Here is a 19896-nt window from a genome sequence, read left to right on the forward strand (position 1 = left end):
TGTGACATGTCAGGCAGCATCTCATTTTATGGAAGAAGCTACTGAGAGTTGGGTGTGTAGTGGCTTAGGCAGTGCTTCTGCTGGGTGTTTGTGGTGGTGGGGCTTGCTGGTGGGTGAGGCTTTTTGTTTTTTTCCCCAACGGAAGCATGTTCCTGGTTGGTATTTCTGTTTTCTCTTGAGGTAGGAAGAGTCAGGAAGAACTGCCTAGAGCTGCTACTTCTGTGCTTGGCTGGAAGGATGTGTGTGGGGCGACATCTATGGCTGGGTAGCTGGGATGTGATTGTGTTCAAGGGGAGAGTGAGAGATGGGGTGGCATGTGTGAAATATATGAAAACTGCAGAAGGATTTTGTTCATAAAAATAGATAGAGGGTTGAGAAAAGTAGGGTAGGTGTGTGCCAGGAGGCCGAGAGTAAACTCTCAGGGTAAGAGAAGGGGAGGGAAGAGAATGTGTCCTCAGAACAGCACACAGGAAAGGGAGGCATGAACAAGCTTCGTTGCCTTGAAAGTTGGTGAAGCAGGAGCTGGGTTGATGAGATGTGGCATACAAGATAATATGTGACTATGTTGATGCTTTAAATTGCATAGCATTGTTTGGAGCCATTGTCTCAGGGGATGGGGATGAGCTGTAAGAGCTATTAGGCTTAATCCTGCAGATTAGAAGCACTATGACAAATAGGTAAACTCTGCCCTGCTTGCTGTGCTCTGAAGTATCTACCTCTCATATGTAACTGCTCTGAAACCCTGCTCATGAGGACTACGGTGTGTGCTAGAGATAAACCAGTGGTGAGCATCAGAAGTTAGTAATTGTGTAAACTAGTATGTGCAATTTGGAGAAACAATCCCTGCAACCCTGCCTTGAGCATGATCTTATTCTTCTATTATGATAAATAGCTGGGTATGGCACAGCATGCACAGGACTTCAAGAGTTACACTTGGAAAAGTTCATGGTAGAAGCACACACTTTGCAGTACAGAAAAAAAAATAAAATCAAAAGATCAATTGACTTGGAGGTTTGTAACATCACAAATTTGGAGCAGTGAACTTTACCCTCTGTCCTGAAGCTGGCAGCAGATTATGTTCTGGAAATGGAATTTTGTATTATGTCTCTGCTACCCTTGAAATCCATTCAGTCATTCTGGTTCAAAGGTACTTTGGAAGACCACTAAGAAACCCAAGCTCCTGAAGGTCCTTAAATTAGTAGAATCACTGTTCCAGTAGTAGGCTTGTTAGGGGGAACCATATTTTTCTCCCAATCTATTCTGTCACTAGCTAGATTTAAATGCTATTTATCCCAGATCTGTTTAATTGCTATGCATTCATTTGTATTTTAATTCCTTGATAGCATTTTATTTTAAAGAGGGGTTGCCCTTCTAACCACTCATTTCACTTTTTTTCATTTTGTTTAATGGATCTGATCATGGAACAGAGTTCCCACTTTGTATATGCTCAGCAGACAGAGACAGAAGATAGTCTCTTTTGCCCTTTGTCTAGTAACATCTTAAAATGGAAAAGAGGACTGCAAGCATTGAACAATGGTGAATCTATCTGGAAGCTGGGAGATTGGAAAGATTGGTGCCAATAATCAGTAAAGCATCTGCTTAAAGAGTTTTTCTAGTTTTAATTTAATCTAGAAAAGGTCCGCTTAACTGGGAGCAAATCCACTATGATAAAGTATGGAGAAGGGGTGAATACGTAGGGAAATATGAAACTGGAGGAATGCACCAGAGTATTAACATGGTTAGGTGCCAGTTTGCATTTCTTTTTTTACTTTGATTTGCAAAACTGTAGAGAAATCATGGGAAGAACTTGTTATTATTTCTTATTTAAATTATTAACATCATCTGGCCTATGAAGAATTGTCTTCCTCCTTCTGTCTTTACACTTATTTTAGAGCCATTAGGCTGCATCCAGAAATATAGGTACAAGGTTCTTGGGGCCTGAAACAGCTTTAATTAAACAATAAGGGAAAATTGAGTGACTCTACTAGTAAGAGAAAGGGAAGTGTAAATTCCTGTTTGTTGTTCTCACTAAAGGGAAGTAAAACTATGACTTTGTAAATTTTAAGCCTTTTGGAAATACAGAATTGCATAATTAATGACTCTTAGTTTGGCAGAAATGCAGGAGTTGTCCAGAGTTACTTGGGTTTAAGATGTTGGCTGCAGGGTAAGTTGCCTGATGCAAGCTGTAGTAAGTCACATGGAGGAGTTTGCTTTCACATGGCACCAGCACGAGTCTCTTTTGGAAATGTGTTTCATCTATTAAGATAAAACCCACTGAAAAGGTGTGAGGGCAGTGATGTGGGGTCACCAAAAACCAGGTCACCAACTATAGTATAACACTGGAGAAGCTTTAGGATCTTGAGCCCTTTTGTCTACTCACCCTTATCCTGATCTTGTGCAATCCTCTGTTGGCATAAGATAGGGAATTTAAAACAAATTAACTCTTCTATGCAAAAGTCCTGTAGGATCTTGTTTGTGTTATGTTTGCCAAGAGAGCCATGGCTTGCTTGGCCTATCTCAGGGTGAAACTTTGCTTCACCAGAACATTGGTCCCTTAGTGTTACGATCTGAGTACTTTGCTCTCTGAAATGGTGGCCCAGGGAGTCAGGATGCTGTCTGTTGGTACCAAAGCAGTAATATTTGGCTTTTGCTGAGACTCAAGTGAGATCTAGCTAATATTCATGTTCAAGGAGATTTCATGTAACTTCTGCCAAGACAGAACTGTTGTGATTCCTCATTTGGTACAGCAATGGGCCTTTTCTGTTGATTGCAGACACCACCTTACTGTTTTGGAGCACTTTGATTCCAATTTGTTGTTTAATTAAATTTTGAAGTACTTGTGCTGTGAGAGCATTCTTTGTTTGGCATATTGTCTTTTCATGTTGTTCTTGTAACTTATGCAGTAATGCCCGTGTTCAGTGGAAGAACCTTGGTAGAGGATTGTGCATATACACAAGCAATGCCCACATTGCAGCAACATGAAATTCCTGTAATCCAGAAGGTGACTCAAGTTCTAAATGTTCAGAAAATCAAACTTCACTTGTTTGTTTGGTTTGGATGGTGGTTTATTCTTTTTTCTTTTTTAAATTTTTTTCCACTAGTATCTGCTTCCCTAGTTGTCTAGTCAAAGAATTAGACTTCTCTTACCCAAAGATAATGGGGAAGAAGGGTGAAGTTGCCAGGAAACATTAATAATGTAAACAGAAGTCCTGAGCCTCTGAGGTAAGGAGTGTCTTAAGCCACTGTTGACTTAACATTTTGCAGGGCTGGGGCTGGAAAGTGCCTATGCAATGGTGTTCACAGTAGTGTCTGAACAAGTGACAGAGCGAGTGACAGCCCTGGTGACAGGATGCTGTGCAAAAGCAAGTGTGGTCTAATGCATAAATCACTGGGCTGGCAGGAGCTGATTTTGTGCTGCTGCATGGCACAGATGAATGACTTCATGACTCTCAGTTCCCATGTAAAATGAAGCTGTCATGCTGCTGTGAAGCTGAGTTCATTAAGGGAAGTAAAAGCACTTTGGGGTCACTGGGTGAGAGGTGCCATTAAAACACTGTTGTCCATATATCATCACTTGTGAACCCGTAGACAAATTGAACAGGAGACGTGCCTTTCTGCTTTGCTTCTGCTAGAAAAAGAATCTGATAAAAGTGTATTCCCACCCCTACAAAGTCCATACACTTTTAGTGACCCTAAACTGACTAAAAGCCCTGGGAGTATTGCTTTTAATTGAGTTTCAGCATTTTTTGGTTTGTTTTTGGTTCTTTTTTGTTGGTTGGTTTTTGTTTGGTGGTGGGCTGGTTTGGTTTGGTTTTGTGGCAGGGTGAGGGGTTACATTTTATTAGCTCAGATTGGGAGTAGGCAAGGATGCTTTGCTCAGCTTTAGTTCTGAACCTGTTTGGGAGAGACATGGTTTTGCTTTGTGATATTCCCTTCACCCCTCTGCCCCCCTGCCTCATTTAGCTTTTACAAAAAAGTGTCAGAAAACTTGCTTCAGGCAAAAATAGATGAAAGAGCCATGCTAGGTCGTACCTGTCTGTATGTCTCAGTAAAGGACCCATCTGTACCATGTGTTCATACAGCAATATGTTGGAGGATATGCATGTTCTGCTTCTGCTTGGGTCAGTCTTCCTAGGTTTTACAACTAATTCTTTTTTTTATGATGTTGGCATACTTAAGGAGCACTCTTTTGTCTGAAAAGGCTTGGAAAAACCTGCTGGAATGAGTATTTACAGTGGTTCTTCTCTCTTCTTCTTTTTCTGTCTTCTCAATGGAAGCTCCGTTGATGTCCAGGCATACCCAAGAGGAAGTGCAGTTGATAGACAAGCAGGGACAGCTGTCCCATCCTGTTCACTGCAACTTTTTATGTTGTAGAGCTCCTTTCTCTTACCTCACTGATCTTTTGCTCATGTAATATTTTATAACTGGATTGCCACACCTGTGTGAAGAAATCAGCTGGGAGAATAAAGAATTATTTGAGGTGAGCTTTCAGATATTCAGATCCTGCACCTCTATTCTGCTTGTCTTCACAAAACTTAGGGGAGCCCAGTTATCACTGGGAAATTATTTCCTCTCTCAAATGTGAGTTTTAACGTGATTCAATGAATTTTTTTATTCAAAGTGAATCAGGATGAAAAGTAGCTGCTGTAATCTTGCATAACAGGAATGGAGGAGGAACTGAGCCACTTGGTGGTGAAGGTGGGAGGGGTGTAAGCAGATAAGAGCACACCTACCTAGCTGGAAGAGTCTTCCTCAGCAGATGAGACTGATGCCCTTCTTTGTAGAGATCAAGCCAGTAAATGAACAAAACTTTCTGAGGTGGCCACTGTATTCTAAGTGTACAGCTTGAGATGTCTGAAAATAGTGTGGCAAGTGTGGAAAGTTAGAGATGGTAACTTCCTTAGCTCAGGAAACAAGAGCTTTTTAAATTCATGTAACTTGGAGGTTCAAAACTGCCGAACATACTAGGAACTGGAAATCGTGGTCTTGCCAGTGTCAGTTCCCACAGCACCCAAGTTTTCTATCCAAATTCACTCAGTGAGTGAGAGTTAATGGGATCACAGCACCAGCTGGCTCTGCTGGGAAAAGGAGGGCAGCATTGAGTATGGATTACAGCTCCTGGGTCCAGTTCCAACAGTGGTAGATATCCAGGTCTTTCCCTCTGGTTCCTAGACACTAAATGTGTTATCTATCTGTATATTGACTTCCCATGTCATAAGGATCTCCTTCTCCATCCTACTTTTAGGAGCTGAAGTTCTGATGCTCATGTTTAGGACAACAAGGAGTTAAGACTGATTTGTCTAATCTGGTAAGCCTATCTTGGCAAAAAAAAAAAAAAATAGGTGGAGGGAAAAGGAACTTGAGAAGCAAAAATTAAATGTCAGCAGAACTGTGACAGACTTGCATTCCTGTTTGGAGACTTGCCATGGAGCTAGTAAAAAGCAAAATTATTGGCACAGTTACAGTGAAATAACCAGCTGACCTTTTCCTGGTTTAAGGAGTGTTTCTGGTTAACTGTTTATAAACCAAATAACTATCATGTGGATTCACATTTTGAAAGGAAGGAATACAGAGACTTGAAAATAAACTTTGACAAACCTTCTGCAAATTCTCCCAACAGTTTAAGGAAAAAACCAAACGCCCAGAGCACTTGACTGCTTTCTGTGGCTATAGTTCAGTGCTGTTATTGTTAAGTAATCATACAATCATGAAATGGTTTGGGCTAGAAGGGACCTTAAATATCAACAAGTTCCAGCCCACCTGCCATGGGCATAGGTGCCACCCATAGACCAGGTTGCTCAATGCCCAAGCCATCCTATCCTTGAACACTTCCAGGGATGGGGCATCCACAACTGCTCTGGGCAACCTGTTACAGTGCCTCAGTAGTCTCTGAGTAAGTAATTTCTTCCTAACATGTAATCTAAATCTTTCCCCTTTTAGTTTAAAACTGTTCCCCTTGTCTGATCACTAGGACTTTTTATTTTGCATTTTGTATTATTTGTAGTTTGGATGGATGATGCTGCTCTGGCCTTTTGCAATAACCAGTCTAGGCTGGCAGTGTAGTGTTGTTTGTGCCTTGCCTATGCTGTTTGCCCTTTTAACTGAGGATGCTGCATTGCAGCTGCCCTGGTGGGTCTCAGGGAGCCTCTTGGCAGTGGGAGATGGGAGGGAATGATGCCTGGATTAGGAAGGTGGAATGTATGGTGTGAGAAGCTACTCTCCTTGGGTCTGTAAATCAACCATATGGAAATGGCTGTGAATTTTAGATTACTTGGAGAGGCAGGGGAGCAGCTCCCTTCCTGAACTGGGACTTTGCTCCCAACCTGTATGGCATGGAGGCTGATGTGATGGCCTCGGCTGGCGCTGTGGCAGGCCAGGCATGGGAGGGAGGCAGGCAGGCAGCACAAGCCTTGCCTGGGAACAGATGACTGGTGTGTTCTGAAGGGAAAAGAGACATGGAACTTGCTGTGTGAAAAATTGGGAAGTTCAGTGCTGTGAAGAAATGGTAAAGAATGAAACATAGATGAACTGTGCAAGAAGTGCCTGAAAGTATGAAGCATTGAGGCTGTGTGTTGTACCTGTTTGCCTATGAAATTTTGTGTATCCTTTTTACCTTTTTGCTCCCTATGGGCCTGCTCTAGGTCTGAACTCCTTCTTCCCACCAATATTTTTGGTTTTTTTATTAGAAAACACATCATTAAATCTTGGGGAAACCATGTAAATGTGACGTCAGTCCTGTGGTGAAATGTGGAGTTCCCACTGCTGTTAAACCCAAAAGGCATTCTCACTGTATTAATCTCCCTTCCCACACAATGCATGGCTGGCAGTGGGGCTGAAGAGGGCAAAAGCCAAGCAAGGGAATCTGTAACTTTGTTATTGAGGGTGAGGAGTCACTTCCTGGACTTTCACCAGGGAAATCACTGAATTTTGTAAGCTTTTTCTAAAGCAGGATGTACTTTGGATTCAGTCAAGCAAATGTTTTGCCATGCTCAAAGTTTGATGGAGTGCCTCTCGTGCTCTCCTGTCATGTTTGCCCAGTTGGGATCTGAAACCCTGTGAGCAGTGTGTGGGAGTCACTACCCTGACATCAGTGCTCAGTGTCTCACTGCTGCTGCACAGAGCTTGTGCTTGGTGTGCTCTGTTTGTTCCACCTGAATGCTTAGAACTTGAAAATTGTATTTTAAGTCTGGAATCGTGGTTCTGTTGCATTTTCCTTGAGGCCAAAGTACCAACAAAGCCTAGGAAGCAGGGAACTCAGGGTCACTTACCTGGGTCAACAAGCTAGGTTTTGCCTGGCTGATTTATTAACATTATTTATTTACTTAAAGCCTGACTTAATGTGACTTTTGTGTTCTGGCTCTGTCACCTGGTTGAACAGTGTGATATTGGAGTGTGTCAAACTGGGTGTCCTTAAACTCTCAAGAAGATGACAGATGTTGCCTGGTCGGCTTGGGAAAGTTGTGCCTAAGATCTGATCTTTGAAGGAAAGTTCCTTAATGTGTTTGTCTTCCCATCAACCTTACTAATAGGACAGTAGGTTAGTGTGGCTGGCAGGTTTTTACCCTCTTAATCTGTCTCATGTTTGGGAGCACTGACAACTGCTACTTCTCAGATGAACAGAAAAAAAAATCCTTACCTGATTCAAATTTAGTGCTCTGTTGCTTTTATTTCCTGCAGAAGAGGTGGCATCTGTGACAATATCATCTGCAAGTACAATGTTCCTGGCACATTTGGATAGTGGGAACTAATTTTAACCACTTGCTTGTTGAAATACCTGTGTCAGTAAGTTCTGTGTGTGTGCATGTCCCTCTCTAAAAGTTAGCTCACCTCTCTCTGAGCCTCTGTGCCTCAGTTATGGGTCTAGTTATTCTGGGTTGGTATTCATACACCCTACATTTCTGGTTTGTGTGAGCACTATTCTGTTGAAGGATGGTTGTATAAGCTATTGGAAAAAAAAAAAAAACAACCTGTTATTTGCTGATGTGCCTTGGATGGCTGCATCATGTAAATTTTTTGACTGTACACTCTGAATTAGAGGTTCTTCCCTCTTCTGCTTTTCTTTGCAGAAGTAGAAGAAAATACTGTATAATCTGTTTTGAAGAATTTATCTAGGAGAGATGAAAAAAATTACTCTCTCCTTTGGTGTCTTTCTCCCACTTTCTCCAGCCCTACAAAGCCTCCATCAGTTCCCAGCCATAGTGGATGGCAGTAGATCAAAGCCAGATAGCTGTTCAACCTCCTCTCCATTAATTGTTGGGAATCAAATGACCTAATTATTTTTCCTACCTTTAAGAGTGTGGGTTTTTTTCTTCACTTTAAGTTGTGAAATACTTAAAGTATTGTGCAAGTAGGTCTGAAGTAATGGAATACTGGGTTCAGTTGATGTGGAAATACCCTCAGTTCTTTGGAGTAACAAGGAGAAGGCTGGTGCAGAAAAAATTTGGGTTTTTTTGATAGATGTCAGCTGGTTTAGGCAGAAAGAAGTGATATAGGTGATCCAGCTATTATGTTTAGCCACAGATACAATAACAGATGCTGGAACTGGTAGGAAGGTGTAAGCTTCTCTCAAACTCTCAAAGAATGCTGAAATGTGAAAATAGAACAGAATCCCTTTTTTCCTCTGCTCTTGTATGAAGATTTTGCATTGCCTTCAATTTGGAAAACCCTGAGAGATTAGGTTGTGCATTCCTTTGTGTGACTGTAGCACTTGCACAGCTATTGCCAGAACACCAATCTACAGAAAAAGAAAAAAAACCAACCCCAAACAATTTAAAGGAAAGGTTGCTTTGCTTTGTTGTCTCTCACCATTTTCTCCCATGATTTTTTTTTTCTGGCCTTTAGCAAAGTCTATTTCAAGAGATTGTAAACCACAGACAGGATAATCTGTTAAAAATAGTAGTTGGCATTTCAGCCTGGGTGGCTTGAGGTCAGGGTGATATCCTGTGTACCTGTTTTCTGTGATAATTGCTCAGGGATGACTTCTGAAGGCAGCACAAGTCTTGCAACTTTGGAGAATTTTTTCAGCCAACAAAGTGTTTATTGTGTACAGTGGTCTAAATAGGTGGGAGTTTATTTTGGAGTGATAAATACTCATGCTAAGGTCTGCTGCCAAAACAGATGTGATATGGATGTTGGTTACTGCCTTCTGGATGGGTTTCATTATGACATCTAGTAAAACAGTATGAATTTTGGAGCTTTTGTATGTTCTTGCTGGAAAAGATTATCTGAAGATTCTAATTTCTGTATTAGGAAATTAGCATGTGGGAATGGCTCTCCATTGACTTAGTTTCTGTAAGAAATACATCCCAATTGCAGCAAACAAAAAGTTGTACTATTCAACAAGAAATTTTGCTGACAGAATGTGGGAGAAACGCCCACCTCTTTTAGCTGTGTCTGCTTCTGGTGGTTGTTTTTTGTTTCGTTGTTGTTGTCGTTTGGTTTGTCTTGGTAGGTTCTTTTAATTTGGTGAAGTGCGCCGATGGCTTGTTCTCAAAGGAGGATTTTATTGCTGTGAGGTGGAATTGACGTATTCCCTATTCCTGCTGCTACCTAGACTATTTCCTTCGAGGAATGGACTTAGCCCTTCATTAGTCCAGGACACCGCCTGCAACTTTTTTGATTAAGTGAAGCAAGCCTGTTATTCACCTGTGCTATGGAGTTGTGTAATTTGACTAGGAAAAAAATGTTGAAGGCTTAGTAGTTATCTTCAACATGTCCCTTAGGAGAATGACTTTCTAAAATGTATCTGTGAGCATGCAAAGGCAGAGAAGGTCAGCCTAGAACTTTCTTCCAGAGCGTATTCCTGGTATTGAGGACAGACTGGGGGGTGTGGGGCTTTCTGGGAACTGGGAGAACATGCCCAGAACAGCCCATCAGCCAGGTGAAACTCCTAGCCACATGCCTTGTCTTTGCTTATGCCAGTATGAATGCACAAGATGTGCTTTCAGAACCAGGCTGCCAATCCCTTGCCAGCACTCTGGAAACGTCTATTTAAAAACATTTACTGCTTTGGTGGTGATTGCATGAGACAAGGATCCAGTGTTTCTCCTGAACATACCTGTTGCATCTGTGTGTGAATGTTGATTATCTTGGATAATTAGAAAAAGCCACTAATGCAGGCGGTATACCTCTTCCAGGGTGTATTCATGGGAGTTGTTCCTTGCTTCTATATTTATTCCAGCAAAGCAGGCTGCTGCCAGGTGCAGATGAGCATGTAGAGCCTCTGGAAACCAGCTGTAAGCCCTGGACTTGCTGACTCACTGCCTAAGCTCTCAGAATGCAGGTGCATAGAGCAGGGAGGATTTATCTTGGTGTTTTTCTCTCTTAATAAGATCTTTGACCTTTGAGATCAAAACCTGGACATATTCTATCATCCCCTCTTCCAGAAAGCAGCAGCTTAATAATTTTGGCCACAGACAATTGCACAACTAACAAGCAGATGGCAGTGAATGCCCAAGAAGGCTGTGCCTGGATGGTATTAGACTGAACCATTGATCATGTTCTGGTGCCACAGACTTGTTAATTAGTGTGAGTAACTCCAAGCGCACCAGCATCTCTCAACAACCACATGAAAAACAAAGGAGGGGCAAAGAAGGCTTGGGGTAATGTCCCCATGCAATCTCTGCTCCCAAGTGAGCATCACCTCCCTGTTCCTGTAAGGCAAGGAGCTACATCAATTAAAACCAGCGAGGAGACCAGCAGGTTTCAGATGACTGACTGCACAGTGGCAGCAATCAGAGGGTTTGTGGCTCGATCAGCTCCTTTCACGAGATCCTGGTTACAACCTAGATGGGAGCTGCCAGAGAGCAGAGAAGGGCTGGCAGCTGATTGTTCAGTCCAGTCCAACACTGGCCTTAACAGTGTTTAAGGGAACTGTGTGTTCAGATATTTTCTTTATTTCTTTCCAAAGTTCCCAAAGAAGGGAGGTGGGATACTGCCTTTGAGAAGTCCAGCTGTTTGCATGCTGGTAAAAGAAGCAGCTAATGAATGAGCTCTTGGTTGTGCCCTGAACCTTCTGAGTCTTGGAACACACCCATGATCCTGTCTTATAGGAGTTACACATACCACCTAACTTTAGCACAGAGCTAGATGTCTCTTGAAGCATGCTTTGTAGGTCTGCTCTTATTTCCTGACCCTTTTTATAGACTACATAGGAATGTAACACACAACCCGGAGTTGGGTCAGTTCTGCAACAATTTGGCTGTTAGAAGAGAAGGGGTGGATGCATGTAGGGGACCAAAATGCCCAGCACAAGAATAAAACACCTAATCAAAAGCAGAGACTAAGCTTCACATGGTTTTAGTGTTCCATAGGCATTTCACTAGTTATGCAGTAAAGGGAGGAAATGGTTTGTGTTTCACAAAACTCTAGCAGGGCTTGTTTTCACATTTTCCTCCCCTCTGCCTTCTCCACCCAGTTAAAAATCTTTCAATCTGCTTTTGAAAAAACAAATTCTAGCCCATGTTCAATTGTATAGCTTTATAATAAGCTGCTTAAAGAACACAAAAGCATTTCAGACTCTTGAGAGACTATATTTTTTGATATGAACAGTCATCATAGATTATATAGCTCAGGGCTTGTAGATCTGTCAAAATGAAGTCACTCCCAAGGTCTTGGATTTTAGAAATTGCTTATAAAAGTGTAGCTAGGAGGGGTTTCTGGGGTGTTTTTACTGCTTTTCAGTTTTGGTTTGTATCAGAGTTTTTAGGCTGTAGGGAGAGGGGAAAGGAAGGTCATGGTCCTTAAAAAAAGCAAACAGAACCCTTACACCCCCCTCTCCCCCCAGTTGCACCACTAGTCTGTTTGTTTAGGAAAATAAATGCATCTGAGTATCTAGGAGAACATTCAGCATCACTGCAAAGTTTTTGCAAAAATGTTCTTCAGATTTTGTGAGACTAAGAAAAATATGATGGTATTTGATAGAAATACTGGTTGTACAGGACCTTTGGAGGTCATCAGATCCCAACTTTCTGCTGAAAGCAGAACTGTCACGTTGCTGGATTGCATCAGCCATGGTTTTGCCAAGTCTTGAAGATTTCCAGAGATGGGGATTTGGAACCTCTCTGTGTAACCTGTCTGCAGGATTGGCCAGCCATAGCCCTCTTAGTTTAGCCTAGGACATGGTTTGCATTACTCCCAGTGAGACTGCACCTTCTCAGCTTTCTCAGCCTGACACCTGTTGTAATGTTTAGCTCCTTTTAAACGAGGCTGACCGTGGGAGTGTTCCACCCCAAGTGCAGAACTCCACAGGTCTCCTTGTTGTAAAGTGTCTCTTGGCCCAGTCAAGTTTCCCAAGGTCCATCTAGGTTGAGGTTCTGCCTTTTCAGCCACCTCCTGACTTAGTGTCATTCGCAGATTTGCCATGGATGGAGCTGTGCTAGTGCCAAGGTTGTTCGTTTGGATGTTGAGCATTATGAGCCCTTGTGCTGACATCTGGGCTGCTGCTCTTGTTCCTTCCTGCCAACTGAATTAAAACAGGTTGGGGAAAACTGCAGCTGAAATAGCAGCACTCAGTGGGTGGTTACTGTGAGCGGTGCAGCAAGCACTCAACTGCCTTCACCTTGGGGGCTTCTGAATCACTGAATCTGCCGCAGTGCTGGGTAAGATGGGGATGCTGTGGTCAATGAGTGGTGATCCTGCTGTCCTCATTCCTGCCAGAAGCTTGCAGACTGCCCTGGTGCAATCCCTGCAATCAGAGGGATCCCTGAAGACGGGCAGAGCTGCAGCAGCCCTGGTGGGCGATTGAGGGAGTAAAGTTCCTGTTTCAAAACATGTTCCTTTGTTGTACTTTGCACAGCAAATTAATGTGGGATGTTGATACAAGAAGGGGACCAGAATGAAAACATCTGAAACTTGATTCCTTCTGAAGAGTGGGACTGGAACACAGTTAATCATTATCTATTTGCTAGTAAGCAAGTACATGTTTGCTGGTGGCAATTAACCTATTGTTTAAAAGATTAATGGGTGGGAGAAGCATTGATTTCACAGTAACAAACAAGTGCTTTCTAGAGCAACGGCCTTGGGCCAGCACGTGGTGTGCTGGTGCCTTGTTCTGACCAGCACAGCTGTGTGTTCCCTTCACGTTCCAGCCTGTGGTGATTTCATAAACAGTAATTGTTCGTGTCTTTCATTGGCAGTAACTCAGAGATGCTGAAATAAAGTGGATGTCGAGGTCTTGGCAGTGCAGGATGGGATAGATTCACTTGCATAAATGAGAAGCCAATTTTGAAAATAGCTGATCTTTGCTGACTGATGTTTCTAGTGGGAAAATTTCTAGTTGTGCTGTGATGCCCTTTTCATTCATAATCAATACTTGAGGTCTGGCTTCTGGTGAGGCTGGCCAAGGGAAGAAATTCTGCATAGGCTTGCCCTCTGCTTCTATTTGGGCAAGCCTGGCTGGGCTGTGTGCAGGTGTGTTCATGTGTCAGAGGCTGAGCAGTGCCTACCAGGGTACATTAGACATTGGCTAACCTCAGAGGAATGCTATAGCTGTGTGGTACCATGTTTCAGTGTCAGTGATACTGTGCAGAAACAAAAACACAAATCAGAGATGAGATGAAACGGAGATATGTCATAGGTTCAAGATATATATGGGAGGGTGGGGGAAAATCTTCTATTAGCAAATGGGCAAGATCTTGGCTACAAAGAGGGTTTGGGTCAATAGAAGCTAATGTGGACTGATCAGAAAATTGTATTTCATAATTAAAAGAGTGCACAGTTTTCTGCTCTGAGAGTAGACAAGCAGATGTCTGTATGGTGCTGCCAGTTCCAGGAGGACTACATTTTAAAAGTGCCTGGTTTTGTTTTCTTCTGTTAGCTTGCCATGGCCTAGCGCTTTTTTAATTTCTAGCTGACAACATAATCTGTCTGTTGTGCTTGGTTCCCTTCTGTGCAAGGCCCTGTGTAGGCTAAGCAGAGAACTGCCCATGGGAGTGCAGCTTTTATCCCTCAAAAGGGATTTGTCAGGACTGAGCATCTTTCAGCAATATATTAATAGCTTGCAGTTACGAACCCTGCCAGTACCCCTTTAATTTGACATAATTTATTTTCTAAGCTGACATGTTTTATACCACAGTGCACGATTTGCTTCTGTGAGTGCTGCTACTGCATGTCACTTCTGAGTCTATGGGAGCTGCCTGGGAAGTTCAGGGCTGTGCCTGTCAGAGCCAGGGAGATCAGGGAGGGGGATGAGCTGGTGAGAGGAGGTCACATGTGCAGAATGGCACAGGGTGGATAGTGGTGTAAGAGAGCTCTTGGCCATGAGGAGGGGGCTGAGTGGGCAGAGCGGGATTTCTACAGCTGGTTGTAGGGAAGGGATTTACTGTTATGGGAGATGTGTTTGTAGCTGGTTGCTTATAGAAGACAGAGTGGTAGGAAGAGCTGATGCTCTGTGTGGACAGTATGTGATAGATGTGCTGTGACAGTGGGATTCTCCTTAGCTTCAATCTCTGTGGCTGCCTAATCGTGTTTCTTTAGACCTCCCATTTTATATTTTACACTGATGCGGGAAGGATCTGCAGTGGTGAAGGCATTGATTTGAATTTCCTGGCAGAAAGCACTGATCATGAACCACAATAAGCTGTGTCACCATGGCAGTAGGACCTGGAGCATAGGTCCCCCAGTTCCCAAGGTGTCAGGACTTGCTTATTTTCAAAGAGAGGCTTCACTGGACTGGCTCTTCTGACTACAATGAAAGAGATCCTCACTTCCGTATTGGGTAGACTCCATCAAACACCAGTGATGTGGATGACAGGCAGAAAGTTGACATCCTACTTGACTCCAACCTCCTTCAGCAGTTTTTGTCCTCATCCCTAATACATTTTCTCTTGTTCTACCCCAAGGCTAAACCTTGCTCAACTCAAACACAAGTTTGTGATGAAAGACAACCTAGTTTTCAGCCAGTCATTTGAATTTTGGATTTTAGTCTTGGGAGAAACAGCCACTGTCTAAAGTAGTAACGTTTGTGTGCAATATAAGGAGGCTGGATGGAGAGGCGAGCTCCTGCTGGTTTCTCTGTGGTTTTAAAAGCACATAAAGAACATGGCTACTCTCTTTTCCAATGGAGTGACCTGCGGGCTTAGGACTGAGAGCAACCCGTTGGTGATGGTGCAGAACAACTTGTACGTGCTGGAGGGAGTTTTAAATGAAGGCTAATTATTGGGTAACTGTACTAGAACACAAAAGAAAGTGTTTGAGTATTCTTCACGTTGGCAAAGCCACAAACCTGTTGATGTTTTTCTAATGACAAATGTATCCTTCTTTACCCCCTAGCATTTTTTTTTTTTTCTTTCTCAGTCTTTCAGTAAGCTGCTTAAAGTAAAGACTGTAGACTGACTTAAGAGAACTGTTGAAGCTAAATTGCTATTTGGACTATGTTGCTCAGAAAAAAACCAGTGTTTCCAAATTGCCACTGCAGAGCAATATTCAACAAATGCAGCTGGGAGGGAGTGTTTAGGTATGGTTTTGTTTGAGTTTTCCATTTACCCATACAGTTAGAGGGCATGAATTGGAATGGATTATAGGTCTAGAGTTGTGGGCCTGCCTGTTAACAGCTCCAGCTGTCAGTGTTCTACAGGCCCAGGTGCAAGCAGAAATCTAACTGAATTGTAAATTTGGCTTCTGTTTTTTTTTTTTATCATAAAGACAATTTTCCTGTTTTAGAGTCAATTGTCTGTTAAGGCCTTCATCAGAAGAGCTACTAGTACTGCAAGCTACCGCTAAATGTTGTTTTCTGTGGGGATTAAGTATCTCAGCTCCTAATGCTCTGCAGGCTTTTTGCTGGCTTAGATCTTGATCCCTGGCCCAGGTATGTGTGCCAACAGAAACTTTCAAGTGCTGATGCAGTACGGTGAGAAAACTGTACTTCTGTGCTTGCATTGCCCCTGGGATCTGGTTGTACTGAATTTTGAAAGCAGTTGCTTGTTGAGGAGGTTCTGGCTGTGCTAGGAATGGTCTCCAGTCTGGTTTTGTGTGTTTGTAACTCATTTCTCACGTGGGCAGGCCTCTCATGCAGCAGGGCAGCCAAGGAGCTGAAGCTGCCTTCACAGCCTTATTGCTGGAAACTACTGGGACTTGGCTCCCTCTTGTAGAGTCTTCCATGAAAACTGGTCTTGCTCTTCCTCCAGACATCCTCAGCATTGTTCTGCAGTACTTGGTGCAGGCTCTTACTGGAGTCTTGCATTTTATTTGCATCCTGTCTTAAAATCCCATCTCAAACTACTTTTATGGGAAACTTTTGGCCTTTATTTGTATTTGATTCCTTTACTGGCATAGGTCTTACTTACTGGACAAAAAAAAAAAAAGTTGTGAATTTTCAGAAAATGTAGTACGTATTCTGGGGACTAGCTTCAGACTTTTTGCTGTATTCAGGCTTTTTGCTGTATTCTTTGTTGGAAGCCCAGGTTGAACGTTGTTTAAAGCTCCTCAGATGGCTTTTTTGTATTGGCGAATTTTTGTACTTGTTGGGTATCATGGTTTAGGTTAGTTAGTGACTAAATTAAAATATTCTATAGTTAGGCTTATTCTGAATTTATAAAATGTATTAGTACATTTTGAAACAGGCAGCTGGTGACTGGGATGATGAGGAGATGTAACATGTGGGGGTTTTTTTCAGAGAAGAGAAGAGATCATATTGGCATTGAACTTGTACCAGGATGCTGTGCATCCACTAACCTTGGCCAAAGGATCTGTGCTGCCTTGGAATATGCAGTTCTGCATGGAAATTAACACTTTAGTGCCCTGGCTCTTCACAAAGGCTGTAGGCAGGGTGATATGGTGTAAACTGCCTGAAAACAGCAAAGTGCATGGTTAGATGAACTTCTCTGTGGAAAACGTCACCAGCCACTTCAGAAGGAAATGCATCAAGGACGTTGGTTGGAAGGAAATTACTGCTCTGATTGTGATGACTTTGATTTCCCTCTCTAGCTACTAAGTGAAGGACCTCTGACACATAATTCCTATTTTAGCTTGGTTACCTTGGGGTGAAGTACCTCCATGTGAGAGAGGAAAGGAAGTAAGAAGAGCTTTCTGCTATTTCAGGACATGGAGAGGGAAACTTAGTGCACTTTGTTTCCTTTTGAGACTTGTGTTTAAATTAGGAGTCCATCTCCCTGCCATGGGGCAGAGAGGGAGGGTTTTTTTCCATTGCTTTTACAAAAAACTGTGGTGTCTCAAGTGTGGAGGTATTTGCAACTGGTATTGAGGGGGTGTAGCCAGCTGTTTGCTGAAGAATGCACTGTTGTTCCACTTCTGTATCAGGAATTTTTAGCTACATCCCAAATGACCACCATTTCTTCATGCTAAAACCTCTTCCTTTATTTATAAGACTTTATTTTCCTCAGTGTAGTATTCTGTATGTCAGAGTCCTTTCTCATGTTTGATTCTCAAACTCCTGTGTATATCATGATACATAAAGTTTTATTCATTTTGTTCTGTCAGTCATGTCTGGTCAAAGACATTTTTCATTGGTATGGACTAGGTAATTCCAGTTTATATTTGAAAAATCATTGAAGTGTAAATGAAAACTGTCTTCACACTGCTGGATGCTCAATTAATTGTATGTGAGGCTTATATTGGAAGGGTTGTACTTCTGAGCAAAACAGCTCAAAAATACTCCTTTAAATAAACATCTATGAAATATATAATGTAGAAAAATTCAGATAAAGATTTTTTTTAAAATTGCCTTAGTTATTCTTGTGTCTGTGTGCTGGGGACTTACTGTACCAGTTGCGTACCCGCAATAGCAAAGTAAAAAACACCCAAAGAATTAAGCGGTCCCCATCTCGGGGAACTTGTTTATTCTTTATAGCAAGGTAATAATTCCAGAATATTTCCTCAGCATGATTAATGTTGTATCAGATAAAAATCCACCCTGACTAATCTCAGGGAGTGCCATTCATTCTTAGTGTATTCTTGACATGCCACTAGTTTGCTATTTCACTTTCTTTTGGTTTGTTTATCAGTGATTAAACCTGCATCATTTGGTATTATCTCTCTGCCAGATGCTTGTTTGAAGGCCATCAGCTACAAATTAAACTTCTTGGCAAATGACCTCTTTGGGTGGGAACTGCTGCTTTAGCAGGACTTACTACAGTGAAAAATATACCATTTCAAGTAAATGTTTGGGAAACAGTGATGCTGGCGTGGCTCTTTGTAAAAGTCTTGGGATTAGTGTCCTAGATCTTCTAAATGTGACTGTGAGGGTTCCTTTGTCTCTAATCCCAGCCTTTTTTTTTTTTTTTTCCCTTTAGGCACAGCTGGAGGCTCAGAGGGCTACTCAGGACTTTCAGAGGGCCACTGAAGTGCTGCGTGCTGCAAAAGAGACCATTTCTCTCGCTGAGCAGAGGCTGCTGGAAGATGACAAGCGTCAATTCGACTCTGCCTGGCAAGAGATGCTCAACCATGCTACTCAGAGGGTAATACAAACTTGCCCCAGCATCTGCCTTTTCCATACTTTGTGTTCCCCTGTGGTGTATGAGGCCCAGTTTCTGAAAGACCATATTTTCCTTTTAGTCAAGGTACATGGCATGTAGGAAATGAAGCTATGAAAACGATGAAGCCTAAGGTTAAATGGTCTGGGCCTTGGCTGCTTCTGGGATAACTCTAGTTCTCTGTCTGGTGGTGCTATAGTAGTGGAATAGCTCTCTGCAGAGAATAAAAAAAGTTATCACCATCTATTTTACAGGGATAAACAATGTCCTAAGTCATGTCTGCATTTGGAATTGTGCCAGAATAATTGCATGGGGATGCCTGTATATATGTGCTATGGGAGTGTTTACCCTGGCAAAACAGGGACATGTTCCAGTTTTAGTATATCCTGTTCTTAGTATGGACTAAATTGAACAAGTGACTTTGCTTCAGAAATGTGTGTTTGAATGTAGAATTACTCAAAATTGTATGTTGCATTTTAAGCTTGCATGCTGCTTTATCCTGAATTAACTTTGGAATTCAGACAAGGTCCTATCTCCTTTGTAAAGTCTTTTTAAACCTACAGAAGAGATGCACTAACAAAGAAAGACAGTATTCTTTCTAGCAGACGTCAGGAAGAATTTTTCTGTCATTTGTCTTCTCTCTGTTAAAATAAACCTTTCTGCCTTTTTTTAACATAAAAGAACCAAAAATCCAAGTTAGAAGCCTTTGTTCTGTCATTTCCTTAATGTGCCAGTGAAGCTGAACTTGCTATTCCAAACATGCTATCATGCCATACAATGCCTATATTGTCTTGCAGTCCTCAGTGCAACAGTTGCTCTCTTCTGTTGCAGAAGCTTCTCAGTCATAAGAAAGCCTCAATTTCAGAGTGAATTTTAAAATCCAGCTGCCTGCTGAAGAAACAGGGAACAGAAAGGATGTTGGCTGTGTGTAGGGGAGAGAGAAAACCTGGTATATATTAATGAGAAAATGAACTCCAGGGTACTGTTTTGTGTTATTGTCCCTGTTATAATTTGGTATTTGCAGATGTGGTGACCTCTGTGTTTACACACTTTGCTGTATGTGTGCCAGCTGTCATTTTCCCTAGCTGTAATCCTTACTCACTATGAATGAAGTCCAGAAATGTTAGATAATGTTTGATTCTCAGAACTGATAGATGAGAAAACCAGAAGTGTTTAAGGAGTTGCTTAGAGCTCCTGACTGCTAAACTGCTGAGTTTTGATGGACAGTGACAGCAATCACATCTGCCACCTACCTCTATCTAGCTGGCAGAACAAAAACTTGTGTTGGGTGACGAAAGAAACAATGGCAACTTGAGAGTACAAATGAATTCTTCTTTTCCTTGGCTATTTCAAAGGCATCCTTGTGTCCTTGTACAACCCTTGATCGTTCCCTGACAGTCTGTGAGAGGTGTGCACTTGAGATGAGCAAACCCAGTGATTCAGAGCAGCAGCTGGCTGCTGGCAGTGT

General features: G+C 42.2%; 1 protein-coding gene across 1 annotated transcript in view; it reads left to right on the top strand.

Annotated features, from left to right (window-relative positions):
• Positions 1-19896, top strand: part of SH3BP5 (SH3 domain binding protein 5) — a 51189-nt gene that overhangs the window by 13154 nt on the left and 18139 nt on the right. The window contains exon 4 of the mRNA XM_053986984.1: positions 18249-18413. Coding sequence (XP_053842959.1) covers positions 18249-18413 — 165 coding nt within the window. The remainder of the gene's footprint in view (positions 1-18248; positions 18414-19896) is intronic.

Source organism: Vidua macroura, chromosome 1, assembly GCF_024509145.1.
Source record: "Vidua macroura isolate BioBank_ID:100142 chromosome 1, ASM2450914v1, whole genome shotgun sequence".
Taxonomy (NCBI): domain Eukaryota; kingdom Metazoa; phylum Chordata; class Aves; order Passeriformes; family Viduidae; genus Vidua; species Vidua macroura.